General features: G+C 39.8%; 1 protein-coding gene across 1 annotated transcript in view; it reads right to left on the reverse strand.

Moving 5' to 3' along the window:
- ACO1 (aconitase 1) overlaps positions 1 to 15,643 on the reverse strand; it is a 59,881-nt gene that overhangs the window by 32,246 nt on the left and 11,992 nt on the right. Inside the window, exons 2-4 of the mRNA XM_082623319.1 lie at positions 7,217 to 7,335; positions 6,002 to 6,170; positions 4,838 to 4,975 (exon numbers count right to left, since the gene is read on the reverse strand). Of these exons, the coding sequence (XP_082479445.1) occupies positions 4,838 to 4,975; positions 6,002 to 6,170; positions 7,217 to 7,313 (404 nt within the window). The 5' untranslated portion in view covers positions 7,314 to 7,335. The remainder of the gene's footprint in view (positions 1 to 4,837; positions 4,976 to 6,001; positions 6,171 to 7,216; positions 7,336 to 15,643) is intronic.

The raw sequence follows: 15,643 nt of genomic DNA on the forward strand, positions 1-15,643 counted from the left end.
AAATTTAAAAAACAACCCTATTTACTCACTAAAACAAAAAATCTTTCATGCTAACCTTGGCTCTTTAACTTAGTTCTAGTTATTCAAATGAATAAACAGACCTAGAATTCAGATTTTTCCACCACTCAGAACTTTCCTAGATTTACCCAATCTGGTGAACTTTCAGTAAGATCTCTGAATGTGTATGGCCTCACACACTAAAGAGGAAATTTCTCCTTATTTATGTAAGTTGAAATCAGATTTGGATGTAGTTCAAAGTTTCTGAGTATTACATTTAATGGTACTCCAGAAATTCAGACAGTATTTATAGAGAAGATAGTTTTGACACTCATGAAATCTGGTCAGAAATTGCTATGATATTCTTGTTGGGATTTTAAAAAAGGTTATTTCTGAGATAACTTCGTAAAACATTACGATAATGCATTAGTTAGATCCTCGATTCCTAAAGATGGTGTGAAGCCAGTTGCTATTATTCACAGCAGGGAAAGAGCTTAGAAATACTTAACTGAGAAAATTCACCATCCCGCCACTCCTTACTTCATTCTGGAAATAGCTGGAAATAAGCCCACAACACACAGTTCCACAAAAGCTGAGACATCACACTTAATTCCTTACAAAAATGAGGAAAGAGACTGGGAGGTCAAATTGCAAAACCAAACTCAAGAAATAAAAACAAAACACTAGCAATGAAAATACTTCTTGGGCTTCTCTGGTGGTGCCGTGGTTAAGAATCCACCTGCCCATGCAGGGGATACGGGTTCGAGCCCTGGTCCGGGAAGATCCCACATGCCACGGAGCAACTAAGCCCATGCGCCACAACTACTGAGCTTGCACTCTAGAGCCCGCGAGCCACAACTACTGAGCCCATGTGCCACAACTACTGAAGTCTATGCGCCTAGAGCCTGTGCTCCGCAACAAGAGAAGCCACCGCCGCAATGAGAAGCCTGCACACCGCAACGAGGAGTAGCCCCCACTCGCCGCAACTAGAGAAAGCTGTGCACAGCAACGAAGACCCAATACAGCCCTAAATAAATAAATAAATAAATGTATTTAAAAAAAGAAAATACTTCTCATAGAAGTGTTTCTCTTTAATTAAAAAAAAAGTGTTTGCTAAATTTGGATATCATTTTGGATCAAAGTTCACCCCTAGACGTTGCTATTTTCATCATAATGTTTTTAGTATTACAGTATAAATGAAAAAGGTCCATAAAAAATTGAAACCAGAGTTGATGGATGTCAAGGTTTAAGGAGGAAACCCAGTCACAATGAACTTGGTGCTGACTCAGATTCTTTACCTGCTTAATTGTCAGGAGTTCTTTTGAGTTTTGAGTCAAATAACTTTAGACATTAAAACAATTACAATTCTGTCTCCACCAGTACTTTCACCTTCCAGGCCAGGGAAATGAAGGTAAATCCATCAACACCAATGAGTCTTCAAGAAAAGGTTGCCCATGATTTTGTGAGGCTACTTTTTTTTTTTTTTTTTTTGGGTGGTACGCGGGCCTCTCACTGCGGTGGCCTCTCCGGAGCACAGGCTCCGGACGCGCAGGCTCAGTGGCCATGGCTCACGGGCCCAGCCACTCTGCAGCATGTGGGATCTTCCCAGATCGGGGCACGAACCTGTGTCCCCTGCATCGGCAGGCAGACTCTCAACCACTGCACCACCAGGGAAGCCCTGTGAGGATACTTTTTATAATTTCTGAAGTGGGACTTTAGGAAACATACTTACTCTCCAATAGGATAATAGTTTGTGTCTTTTTAACTCTTCCCTTTGAAATCAAAACATTAAATTGAGCTCATGTGATTTAAGGAAAAAAAAAAAAGACATGTTGCCCAAGGATGGGTTTAGAATCCAAAGAAAAGGAAAGAGCTATCAAGTATCTAGTCTGTTTGTTCCAAGAACCATCAATTCAGGGGACAAAGCAGTTTTCTCTCTATTCCTGAATTTGTCTGGTTTGGATATTGGCAATACTAATTTGAGAATGACCAGTTTCTACATTTCTCTTGAGGCTGTATGGAACCCACTTAAATCCCCAAGGAAGCAAATAACCGTATAAAAACAATAGCTTTTTATTGTAAAAATAAAGAATAGTTACAGTTGCTTAGCAGTTTGGCACTTCTCTTTCCAATTTGGTAATCTCTGCCTAGAGTTTCACTGAGCTGAGATCACTCTATACATGCAATTTTTATCCAGCTCATTGAGCCAAGACATGAGCATGTTCCAAATGTTATTAAGGATTAAAATATAACTGTAAAGGTTACTTAATAATTCACTTTAAGGATGTACCATAATTTAATAAATCACTCTCCTTTGTTGGACACCTAGAATGCTTTTAAGTTTTCACTATTATAAATAATACTTCAATAAGCACTATTTAGTCATTAAGCTTTTGCTGAATTTCAGATCTCTATAAAGTGTATGTTTAGAAGTGGAAATTCCAAGACAAAGGATATGGCGCATTGCTTTCATCATTTCTAATTTGTAGTGCTATCAGCAGTGTATAAAAGTGTCTCCCTCATGACACATTTATAATTAATAACACTTATTTTCTAAACTATGTTGATAAGAGAAAATGGTATCTCAAGGACTTAATTTACCTTTTTATTACTTGTAAAGTTGAAATGGCTTTATATACTGTTTACCATTTGTATTTCCTTTTATTCGGAAATGTCCACTTTCCTTTGCCCATTTATTTGCTGGGTTTTGCTATTTTTTAATAGATTATACATATTCTTTATATATTAGGGATATTAACTCTATTGAAAATATTTTTCAAGTTATCTCCTGGTAACTTTGAAGTCATTAAATCTACAGATTTTTTTCCCTTTGTTTCATTCATTGCTTCTAAATTTAGAAAGGTTTTTCTCATCAAGACATTTGACACTATATAATTAAATTTTCTTCAAAATCTTTGATGATTTAATTTTTTAAATATTAATGCTTTAAATCATATGAACTGTTCTCTCTACCAAATAAGTAATTTTCCCAGCATTGTATGCAGAACAGATATTTCTTTCTAACTAAAGTTCTATCTAAAGTTGGAAATAATTTTATTTAGTTATACTTCTAGGTTAAGATATCAGCCTTCTAGTAGTACCTGGTTGCCCTCCTTGTATCCAAATCCTCGTTGTGTAATCTTGCAGTTCCTGGAGTGTACTCCTTCACCCCTGACTTTGGGCTAAATTGTGCAGCTTGCTTTGATTAATGTGATTGTGAATAGAAGTGATCCTATGTTAGTCCTCATCTAGGCCTCAAGAGATGCTGCAGGTTCCCACTTGCCTTCTTGAGCCTCTGTGATCACCACATAGCTGCTTTCTCCTTTAGCCTGGGCCCCCAAAGAAGCACACATAGAATGGAGCTGTCCCAGCTGCCCTACCAATGTGCAGTGCAGTGTAAGCAGTCAACCCAGCCAAGGCTGGGTGAGGCACAGCTGCCCAACTGCACTCAGCTGAGATCAGCTGAGCTCCCACCCAACTTGTAGATGTGTAAGAAATAAATTCTTATTGTCTTCTGCTACTGAGATTTTATTGGTAGGATTGGTAGGTTGTTGGTAGGATTTTAGCAGGAAGAGAGAAGTGGATATCCTGAACAGTAGAAGGAAAAAAGGAAAAGAAAGGGATAGAGTTTATGGACACCCACGTGGAGAGGCAGAGATGGCCAGATATGAAATAGTTACTTGGAATCAAAAAGGAATAAGACTCCAGTGGTTGGAAAAAAAAAAAAAAAGCCAAACTCTTCTAAAGTCAAACACATACTTGTATTGATAAGCTCTCATGGCAGAATTTGTATGTGTTTTTCACCCAGACTTCAAGCTTAAACACAGGCTGTTCCCACCCAAGAAGTAAATAGAAAAAGAAAAAAAAAGACTGAATCCCCCCTGCCCGGACCCTGAAAAAAAAAAAAGAACTTCAGGGGAAAATATTTATTAAGTTTGAGTTTTCCTGAATATACTTTTTAAAGATTTTTCTTCTTTTTTTACAATTTTTAAATTTTTTAATAGATCTTTATTGGAGTATAATTGCTTCACAGTACTGTGTTAGTTTCTGTTGTACAACAAAGCAAATCAGCCATATGCATACACATGACCCCACATCCCCTCCCTCTTGAGCCTCCCTCCCATCCTCCCTATCCCACCCCTCTAGGTCATCGCAAAGCACCGAGCTGATCTCCCTGTGCTATGCTGCTGCTTCCCACCAGCCAACTATTTCACATTTGGTAGTGTATATATGCGGATGCTACTCTCACTTCGCCCCAGCTTCACCCTCCCACCCCGTGTCCTCAAGTCCATTTTCTATGTCTCTTTATTCCTGCCCTGCAGCTAGGTTTATCAGTACCTTTTTTTGTTTTTTTTTTAGATTCCATATATATGCGTTAGCATACAGTATTTGTTTTTCTCTTTCTGACTTCACTCTGTATGACAGACTCTAGGTGCATCCACCTCACTACCAATAACTCAATTTTGTTTCTTTTTATGGCTGAGTAATATTCCATTGTATATATGTGCCACATCTTCTTTATCCATTCATCTGTCAATGGACATTTAGGTTGGTTCCATGTCCTGGCTATTGTAAATAGTGTTGCAATGAACATTGTGGTACGTGACTCTTTTTGAAATATGGTTTTCTCAGGGTATATGCTCAGTAGTGGGATTGCTGGGTCATATGATAGTTCTATTTTTAGTTTTTTAAGGAAACTCTATACTGTTGTCTATAGTGGTTGTATCAATTTACATTCCCACCAACAGTGCAGGAGGGTTCCCTTTTACACACAAAAAAGACTTACACTCTGAGATTTTGCACAAAGCAGAAAACCCAAGTATTCATCCTAGTCTCTCACCTTCTGTTGAAATCAACCTGGATGGAATGATCAATGACAAGGTCAGCGGGACAGACAGGGTTTATTTTCTCTGGATTTCCTCCTAACTTTTTCACAGCATCACGCATGGCAGCAAAGTCAACCACAGCTGGCACACCCCTAAGAAAAGGGAGATTAAGCAGAAAACAAATCTGTTAAACAAGTGCCATGGGATATTTCAGCTTTTGCCTCTGCTGATAATATTGGCAACGGGGTTGTTTCATCAGTGGTGCTAACAATGGATGTGTTAGAAAAGTGAAAGTGTCTAAACACATTCCCTTCAGCAGAAATCACATCAGTAATAAGTGCCACGACTGAGTGGTATCTCTACATGCAATTTTATCCCTGCATTGAAGTTCACAGCCAATATGGTCTAAACAGAGAAACTGTGGGAAAGCTGGCAATTAAAAGCTCTGGAACTTTTTCTGCCATCACTGTTCCCTATTCATATGGTGGGCTGACAAAGACCTGGACAAGATATACGGATCACACCCTTCAACTTCAGACCAAATTTAAAGGAATGGATATAATTCAGAAAAGTAGGCTGTGAGTCAAATTTATACTAAGTGAATGCTTTCTTTTTATTAGAGAATAAAATTTGGGTGATCTTCCTCTAAAAAAAATGAAATTTGCTCTCGAGAAGGAATAAAATAACACCATTTCAAAATGAAGCCATGATGGGGAGCAATTCCTGGGAATAGCAGGATGTGAACAGAGGCTTAACAGCAACACATCAGGCCTTGTGAACTATGTATCTCCCCTCAGGTGATACATATCAACATTCCAAGGACAGCTGTTTGAAACCTGGCTCCTTGGGTGATAGGACATAGGGGCGAAAAGATTCTGAGATAGCTCCACTCCATGCTGTTTCTTTCAACTTTTGCTAGTACACTTAGGACTAGGATCTTGAAGACCAAGGACAAAGATCTTTGCCACTGGAAAAGGTGGAGTGAGTATGCATCCTGATTTGCCTGAGATTATCTCTTCCCGTCTGGGATGACTGCCCCCTTTTGCTTTCAACTGTCTCTGAATGTTGAGTGAAAAATTATACAGTCACTGTGTTTTTTATTTTTGCTTTTAAGAAGCTTTCTTTAAAGGCTGACAAGGGATGCAGAGAAAAACAGAGTGAAGTGACATGAGGCTCACGTGAAGTCCTGCAGGATGACGCGGGCAGGCTTAAACGGCACTTCTATGTTCTTATGCTGCATGACATTCCAATTTAGGATATTTTCAACATCATTTTTCTTCACCAAAAATTGATCACAGTTCCGAATGGCTGCCTCCAGGAGAACTCTGATAGAAAATGGTAGTCGTCCTAGGAGTAAAGGAGAAAGTATAACAAGACAAAACCCATGAGACATCTTATTATAACAGCTCTCTAAAGCCAAATTCCATACAGACTTGATACAAGGCATCACACTATTCTTCCAGCAGGGAAAGAGTAAATTTAAACTGATCTCAACAGTTTAAAATATAAGACTATTGAATGGATTTAGGAGACATTCAGTACTAGAAAATACCAACAGCCTAGGCAAAAAGAAAATATTACAGTTAAATCTTTCATAATAAATGGTTGCCTAGCCTTGGAATCCAGTAACAGAATTTCCCTTAAGTCATCATGAAAGACATCAGTCTAGATAATTTACTGTATTACTGTTAGCAAGTAACACACACATACACACAGTAGTATTTCTTATGAAACCTAGTGTTTAAGAAATGAGAAAATAACCCCTTTACAATTATTATAATAAGACTAAAGAATAGTCAGATACATCTTTCAAAGGAAATAAACCCCTAAACATCATGTAGTATGGTCATTGGTAACTGTGTTTTCTAGAATAAAACAATGGTAATTCATAAGAAAAGTTACTTTGTTTATAAAAGAAATGGTGCATCTGGACACATGAGAATTATTTACCAGTATTATCCAGAAAAGGCAAGACTATAAAGGTAGAGAAGCACAGGAGTTGGAATAAAAAAGCCTTGTGTTTTCATCCTCTTCTGCTACCTACATAGTTGTTATTTAATCATATCATTTACTCTCTCTGGGCCTCAGCTTCCTCAGGACTTCTTATGTTTTTAAACATAACATGATAGGGTTGTTATTCAGATTAAACAATATATATGTACAAACACTCTCTATACTAAATGTTACATATATGTATAATCATTATTATCTACTTGAAAACGAGCAATGTGAGAAAGGTGTGTATTTGTGTGGTTAGCCCAAGACCATTCAGCCACCTCTGCTACTCCCTCTTCCAACTCTCCTAAAGCCTAATTTATTAAGTAGCTTACTTATTATGCAAATGATATTCCAATTACTATCAGAGCACTTATATCATAGAGCCATGTACCTACCATATCTTGAATCCTCCAATTTATTCAAATTGAAGAATTTCTTTCCTGGTTGTGCAGGATCCAAAGGCTCAGTGAGGTGTGCAAATGGGTTGCTCATGATTCCTGATGGCCACGTGTCCCTGAAAAGGACAGAGAACGTTTAATTTCTACTCTCAAGGCTGGACTTTATTTATTCAATGAGTGTTTGCCCTCTTTAACAGTTATGATACACATTCACTTTAAGAAATCACTTATTATCTTCTTAGAGTAGGGGAAAGGTGGGACATAAATGAATAGAAAAATGATACCCTTAACAAAGAAAGTGGGCTCTGTGAAGCTATTTGTGAAAGCTAGGATTCACCTCTCAAGAGTGCATACAGTTCCAAACTTCTTTTGCCTTATCTGTATACAACTTTCCAAAATTCTTGCACTGGTAAGTCATGAGGAAGAAGGGAAATGAAGGATGTGTTGCATGGTAAATCTCAAATATATGAACAGACCTCTGAGCTGGACTCATGTTTTGCTTGATAGGAGGTTAAGAGGTCCAGAGCAGGTGACATTGTGCAATCGTATAAAACTCGAACTCTGGAAGAGCAGACTTGAAAGCAGCTGTTTTCTGTTGTAACTGTCTCTGCAGCGTTTTAAATAAACCTGTTAGTTGGAAGTCTTCCCCACTCACTTTTGAGTTGGTAGCAAGAGTGAGTTCATATCAGGTAATCTTTAAGGTACACTGTGGTGGCATAAAGGCCCAAACTCCCCAGATATGTTTGGAGAGGACCCTCTACCCCAGCTCTGGGCAGAATTTCTCCTTATCTTTTTATACATTATAAGTGGTGAACAAGAAAGGACACTGTTCCTGGCCTCCACCACACAGATAAACAGCGATTTCAAATAACTTAACTATATAACTTAGAGCAAAACGCTCCGGGGTGGAAGTCGGAAGACTTGCTTTTTAGTCCTACCCCTTGGGCAAAAATCCTTTAATCGATCCATTCTCCAACAGTCTTAATTTTAAGATAATAATAGTAACATTCCCCTATCTAATCCAAGGTTTTTATGAATAAATATTCATAAAACCTATTTTGGGGGTGACTGATATGGAATGATCAACATATTACTATAAAATGAAAACAAAGTACAATATCTTACTCAATTTATGATTGGGTAACACCCTGATAAACCCGTTGTAAACTGAAAATATCGTAAGTTGAAATGCATTTAATATACTAAGCTACTGAACATCACAGCTTAGCCTAGCCTACCTCAAATATTCTCAGAACACTTACGTTAGCTTACATTTGGGCAAGATCATCTAACAAAGAGCCTATTTTATAACAAAGGGCTGAATATCTCATGTAATTTATTGAATACTGTACTGAAAATGAAAAACAGGGTAGTTGTCTGGGTACAGAATGGTTGTAAGGGTGTCGGTTGTTCATCCTCCTGATAGTGTGGCTGACTGGGACTCATCACAAGAGAGTATTGTACCGCGTATCACCAGCCCGGGAAAAGATCAAAATTCAAAATTCAAAGTGTGTTTCTACTGAATGCCTATCGCTTTTGTACCAAAGTGGTCAAAAAATTGTAAGTCAAACCATTGTGAGTCGAGGACCGTTTGTACAGAAAACAACTGTTTGTGGGGAAGAAGTGACAAGTGGGCCTTGTCTCCATAGACAGGCCCATGTCTTCGTTGAGACACAAAAGAGACTGGTTCCTTTAAGAGGGACAGAGGCCTCGAAGTCAGGATTGGGAGAAAGACTCAGCTTCATTGTATATCCTTTGGTATTATTTGCATTTTTAACTGTACAAATATAACTGTTGGAAAACTAGTTAAAAACTTAAAAGAGACAGATGATGAGCACACCCACTGTGTCTAAAGTCCAGTGCCAGGCAGTTCTGGGGAGAGGCAGCTGAGTGAGAAGCAACCCCTGCCTTCCTGGAGTTACGAGTGCAGAGACTATGGGATGAGCCGGGCACCGGCAACAGGCGTGAGAGAATGAGAAGGAAGAGTGCAGGTGGTCTGCCGAGTGCCTTATTTTGCTAGGAATCGCCCCTTTCCCCTAGTCCCACATGGTTTTTGCAGGAGCTGCCATTTGGTGGGGGAGAGGGAAGGCCAACTGACTTCTCTAGGAATTCCGGAACTGAAACTAAAGAAAGCCTAGCACGGGATGCTGGGGCGTGCCCTAGATCATCTGCAGTAGAATTACCTGGGGCTCTTTCTTGTTAAAAATAGGCTGAGCTACTGAATCAGAAGGGACTGGGGGAGGCGCCAGGAATTCGACAATCTCCCAGGTGTCTCTAGCACGTGTCCAGTTTGAGCATCATTGATGGACACCGTGGAGGGCCAGGTGAAGAAGGTACACTTGATTCAGAAAGCAGGGAGTTACCATGGAAACTATATGTTTGAGAGGGGGAGTGGATCGCAACCAAAATACCACACGGTTCAGGAAGGGGGCCTGAACAAGTGAAGCAGGCAGCGCAGGGGCCTGGCAGCCTGGGCAACGTTTGCCCGGCTAAGGGAGCGGCAGCCACTTGGCTCCAGCCGCAGGCTGCATGCTGGAATATGCCAGCCCAGTGTGGACAGAGCCAAGTTTTCAAGCGAGGCTGGCAATCTGGATTTCTACACGAACATTCTTGATTTATAAATGTCAGTAACTAGATTTTTCTAAACTGCTGAGTGGGCCTGCAGCACAATGGCCAAACCAAACATGCCTGAGGGCACTACCTGACCTGTGTTCTAACTTAGCCTGGCAGATGTTTTGGAGGAATGGGAGGTAACTACAGAGAGAAAACTCAGGCAGGAAACTCTGGAAGTGGTGGGAACCCCTCACTGAACTGGGCACGGTGGGCTGTTCATATCTTTCAAAAGCCTTAAGTCACTGAATCATCCCTAAAGGGGCTCAGTTTGCCAAAATTCTAGGGTTAAACCAGTTGCCAAATTGTACCCATATTTGCCATGATGCAGTGAGGACACAGGACACAACGTGTCAGTTTGCTTCCCCACACCTTATAAATGCCCTGGCGGGACTTTGGAAGCCTTACACGATTCCTGCTGTTCCTACCACCCTACAAAACCAGCTGGTATTTCAGGATGGATATAGTGACCAGTATGGCTCTTGTAGAAAATGTGTCGTATAACGCACTCTCCATCTGCCTCCTTTTTTCCTTAGAGACTAGATAATTGTGTAGTTTCACTATATAAATGAAGGAAATTTCACTTGCAGAAGTTAGGAGAGAGAAGAGCCAGTGACTAATTATTAAGTATCAGCACGTGCCAAGTGCTTCATACCATCTTCTATAACTCTGGCAACATCTCTGTAAATTCCAGCCTATCATTACTCCCATTTTACAGCTGAGAAAACTGCAGCTCAGAGAGATGGAAAAACTCGCCTCAGGGCATACATCCAGTAAGAGGCAGAGGTAGGTTTTGAACTCTGGCTTTTTCCACCAGCCCCTTGGGGCTGCCTCTCCAGGTGTGGCAACTCCTGGTTTGAAGATGGCGCTGGCTGGAGGTCACCAACCAACCCCCAGAGCTGAGAAAAGCCAGGAGACGCATGGGCCTGAGAAATCCTCCTACAAGAGGCAGTTCTGAATACTAGAGTTACCTTTCCTTCTTTCTGGGGGTCACCCAGCACAGTGGCCTGAGCCAGGCATTGATTGTCACATGTCCCTTGCCACTCTGAGCCACAGGTCAGTGGAAAGCAACAGCAGCTGTGTTTTTGCAACCCCAAACTGGTTTTGCTTGGAAGTTGGGAAATGGACCTTCCCCCCACCACCACCCCCCCTTATAAGCCTGGAGGGTTCTGGAAATCAGAGCCACTCCACAGTTGCACTCATTCTATCACTCTTGTTTCAAAAGACCTTATAGGAGTTCCCAGTGCTTTAGTAATCCCAAGAGGGAGCCAAAACAACCACATGCCAAGGAGGGTATGAGGGGAAAGATCTTTGGTTTGGGAACAATCCAGATCCAAAGTAGAATCTAGGCATTGTGAATGTACCTAGGTCTGCCTTACCCTGGCCAGAATCCTAGCCCATCCCCAAACCTTGAATATTACCCCAAATTATCCCAAGATCTGTGATTTTGCTAGAAACACCACCAACTGGCCAGGGAATCCTGTCTACTTCCACAACCACAGAAAGCACAGACCCCACTGTTTCAATTCCTTTCTTATCTGCATTGTTCCTGCCTTTTTTTCTGTTTTGTCTAATCCCCATTCAATACTAATAAAAGAGAGGAATGAGCAAACAGAGAGGATCTGCGGGGAGAGGATGGAGTGTCATCCTAGATTTTTTCTCTTTTGGAAGAGGGAAGAATTAGTATGCATGGAAATATGTTCGGGTTGCTGCCTCTTGTGTTCCACAGAATAAGGTGGTACTGCATGGAGGCAAAGGAAAAAAAAAAGAGAAAAAAAAAAAAGGAAAGAGGGGGAAATGATATCTTTTAAGCAGTGAGTTTACAGCTCATTCAGAACTTGCCCTTCCTGAACACTTGTGTTGAGAAGGCTAGGACTGCTGATATCTGCCTGGCCTCTGAATCAAGTGGGACCCGTGGACAGTTCTCAAAGAAAAGGAATCCAAAAACAGACACTTGCACCATCTCTGAAACCCTTCACTACATCTGTTCACATTCGGAAAGAAAAGATAATTATTTGGTAGCGAAACGGTGTCTCTCAAAGCTAACCCATCCTGAAATACCAGCTGGGTGACTTGGCATGATCCTTACAGATACATTTTGTGCATCGAAGAGTAGGGGTGGGGAAGGGAGTGCTGGACACCAGATTTTTAAAGTAAATTACTAAAAATAGTAAATAGTAGGCACAGGCAGGCAGATCTGAGACACTTAACACGTGAACTATGCTCCCAGTAAAAAAGGTTGAGGGAGTTCAGTGCTGGGGATCCTCTCCAGCCACAGACAGTGTTGCTGCCAACTGACCTTTGGCCTCAATTTAGGACACTGGCATGTGACTTGGAGAGGCACCTTCACTTGTACATGTGTGGCTTGGCATTGATCCATCACCACAGGCTAGGGACACTTTGATCTTAGATGCTAAGGAGGTAATGAGATACATCAGAGAATGGTGAGCCTACCTTAAAGAACCTTACCTAGGACTACATCAGGGGACCAACATTCCCCTGATGAGGAAATAGAAGCCGCAAAAAGAAGTTGATGGCCTGGGGTCACAGGATTATAAGTGGTAGAACCAGGAGAAAATATAGCTGATTTTCCCTCCAGTAAAAAAGCAAATTTCTGGCAGGGAAAACAAACAAACAAAAACACCTTAAAATCCTTCGTAAGTAGAGTTGAAAAAAGTACTACTTAGGAGTATCACAGTCTTCTGGCACTTTTGTGAGTTAGTTCTATAATCATTCACTGAACCTTCTGTGGTTCAAAATTCCAGAGAACTGACTGACAGCTAAACTTCGGGAAAACAACTTGTGGTTAAGTTTTTAACTGTCTGCTCTTGATGACTAGTTTATTCCAAGAGAGGCAGAGGAATGACAGATCAATTCTGTTGATGTAAATATCAGACCCACCTACCATTCATATGCAAATGAACACAAAAAAGAAGAATACAGAGTAAAGTTAAGATATATAGATTGCCAACAGGCACATGAAAAGATGTTCAACATCGCTAATCATCCGAGAAATGCAAACCACAACGTCAGTGGTTTTGCAAATCAAAACCACAGTCTCACACCTGTCAGAATGGCTACCATGAAGACCACAAAAAACAAATGTTGGCGAGGATGCGGAGAAAAGGGAACCCTCGTATGCTATTGGTGGGAATGTCAATTGATGCAACGACTGTGGAAGAGAGTATGGAGGTTCTCAGAAAACTATAAACAGAACTACCACACGATCCAGCAACTCCACTGATGTGTATATATCCGAAGAAAAGGAAAACACTTATCTGAAGAGATACATGCATCCCATGTTCAAAGCAGCATTCTTTACAGTAGCCAAGATATGGATGCAACCTAAGTGCCCATCAACAGATGAATGGATAAAGAAGATGTGGTACATACACACAATGAAATAGCGCTCAGCCATAAGAAAGAATGAAATTTTGCCATTTGTAACAACTGGACTTGGGGGGTATTATGCTTGGTGAAATAAATCAGACAGAGAAAGGTTATCACTTACCTGTGGAATCTAAAGAATAAAACAAATGAATGAATATAACAAACAGAAACAGCACAGAACAGACACTTAGATCAATGGGACAGACTATAGAGCCCAGAAATAAACTCACATACTTATGGTCAATCAATCTACAACAAAGGAGGCAAGAATATGCAATGGAGAAAAGACAGTCTCTTCAAAAAGTGGCGCTGGGAAAACTGGACAGCTACATGTAAAAGAATGACATTAGAACATTTTATAACACCATATACAAAAATAAACTCAAAATGGATTAAAGACCTAAATGTAAGACCAGAAACCATAAAACTCCTAGAAGAAAACGTAGATGGAACACTCTTTGACATAAGTCATAGCAATATTTTTTGGACCTGTCTCCTAAAGCAAAGGGAACAAAAGCAAAAATAAACAAATGGGACCTAATTAATCTTAAAAGCTTTTGCACAGCAAAGGAAAACATGAACAAAACAAAATGACAACCTATAGAATGGAAGAAAATATTTTCAAATGATATGACCAATAAGGGGTTAGTTCATATCCAAAATATATGAACAGTTCATACAATTCAATACCAAAAAAACAAACAACTCAATTAAAATGAGACCTGTTATAACCTATGTGGAATCTAAAAAATAAAACAAATTAGTGAGTATAAAAAAAGACTCACAGATATAGAGTACAAATTAGTGGTTACCAGTGGGGAGAGGGAAGGGAGGAGGGCAAGACAGGGGTAGAGGTCTTTGAGGTATAAACTACTATGTATAAAATAAACAAGCTACAAGGATATATTGTACAGCACAGGGAATATAGCCAATATTTTATAATAACTATAAATGGAGTATAATCTTTAGAAATTGTGAATCACTGTATTGTACACCTGAAACTTATATAATGTTATAAATCAACTACACTTCAATTTAAAAAAAATACTTAGAAAAAAGATCAGAAAAATACATTAAAACAAAAATTTAAAAACAAAATTTTTATGTATTTATTTATTTATTTAGGCTGCGCTGGGTCTTAGTTGGGGCACCTGGGATCTCCGTTGTGGCATGTGTGATCTTTAGTTGCGGCATGTGTGATCTTTAGTTGTGGCACGTGAACTCTTAGTTGCAGCATGCATGTGGGATCTAGTTCCCTGACTAGGGATCAAACCCAGGCCCCTTGCACTGGGAGCATGGAGTCTTAGCCACTGGACCACCAGGGAGGTCCCTACAGAAAATTTTAAAAATAGATGCTCATTGTGGAAACACTATTAATCAGCTATAAAAAATGAGGTAATCCTACCATTTGTGACAACATGGACTTTGAAGACATTATGCTAAGTGAAATGAGTCAGAAAAAGACAAATACTGTATGATCATATCGCACTAATGTGTAGAAGTAGAACCTAATTTAAAAAAAAACACACAACTCACAAAAAAAAAAAAAAGAAAAAAATGCAAGTGAACAAAAAGAAGAAAATGAAAGTCATCTGTAATACCATGGTTTGGAGTTTCATTTAACATGACTTTTAAATGTACTTGGATTTTTAAAAAATGATTAGACCTCACATTGTTTTGTAAGTTGCTTCTTTTTCCACTCAGCAGTAGACCACAAACATCTTTATAGAGCCATCATGTGATATTTTATATCACTTTTAACTACACCATAAAAATCTATCATTCAGATATATAATTTATTTAAATCTCTTATTATTAAAATACATAGGTTGTTTCCAAGTACTAACATTCAAATAATGCTTGCAACTTTTGTATACATTTCTTCGAATAGGTCCTTAATCCATTTCCTTAAAATAAACTCGTAGCTTTCAGTTCCTAGAAGTAGGACAGCTGGGTGAAAGGATTTGATATCTCCATTGGGTTGCACATCACCAGGTTGCCAGGGAAGGGCTGTACCAATTTTATGACGCTTCTCTGAAGCAGTGGGTAAGTGAAGGTGCCTAAACCAGGCAACATAATTGGTCTTTACCTTTTGCCAAATTGAGAGATTAAAAAGCTAACCTTGGGCATTTCTCTAAGTGCTAGTGAAGGTGAATACCTTTCCATCCCTCTGTTAGAATCTGAATTTCTTCTTTTGTAAACTCCCTGTCTGCCAGAAAGGGCAAACCGAGGGTCACTAAGATGGCCTCTGGTGACCAAATGTTCTCATCTCCTAGGGGACTTCACTGCACTATTCCTGTGGATGAGACTCAGCTCTGTAGTCCTGGAGAGGCAAGGACTGCCTGTGGCCTCTACCTGATCTTGAGACTTGCAGTCTGTAAGATTCCCCTTTACCTGAAGGGAGCCCTAAAATCTAACGCACAG

The sequence above is a fragment of the Mesoplodon mirus genome (genome assembly GCF_964341445.2).
Source record: "Mesoplodon mirus genome assembly, chromosome: 1".
NCBI classification, from domain to species: domain Eukaryota; kingdom Metazoa; phylum Chordata; class Mammalia; order Artiodactyla; family Ziphiidae; genus Mesoplodon; species Mesoplodon mirus.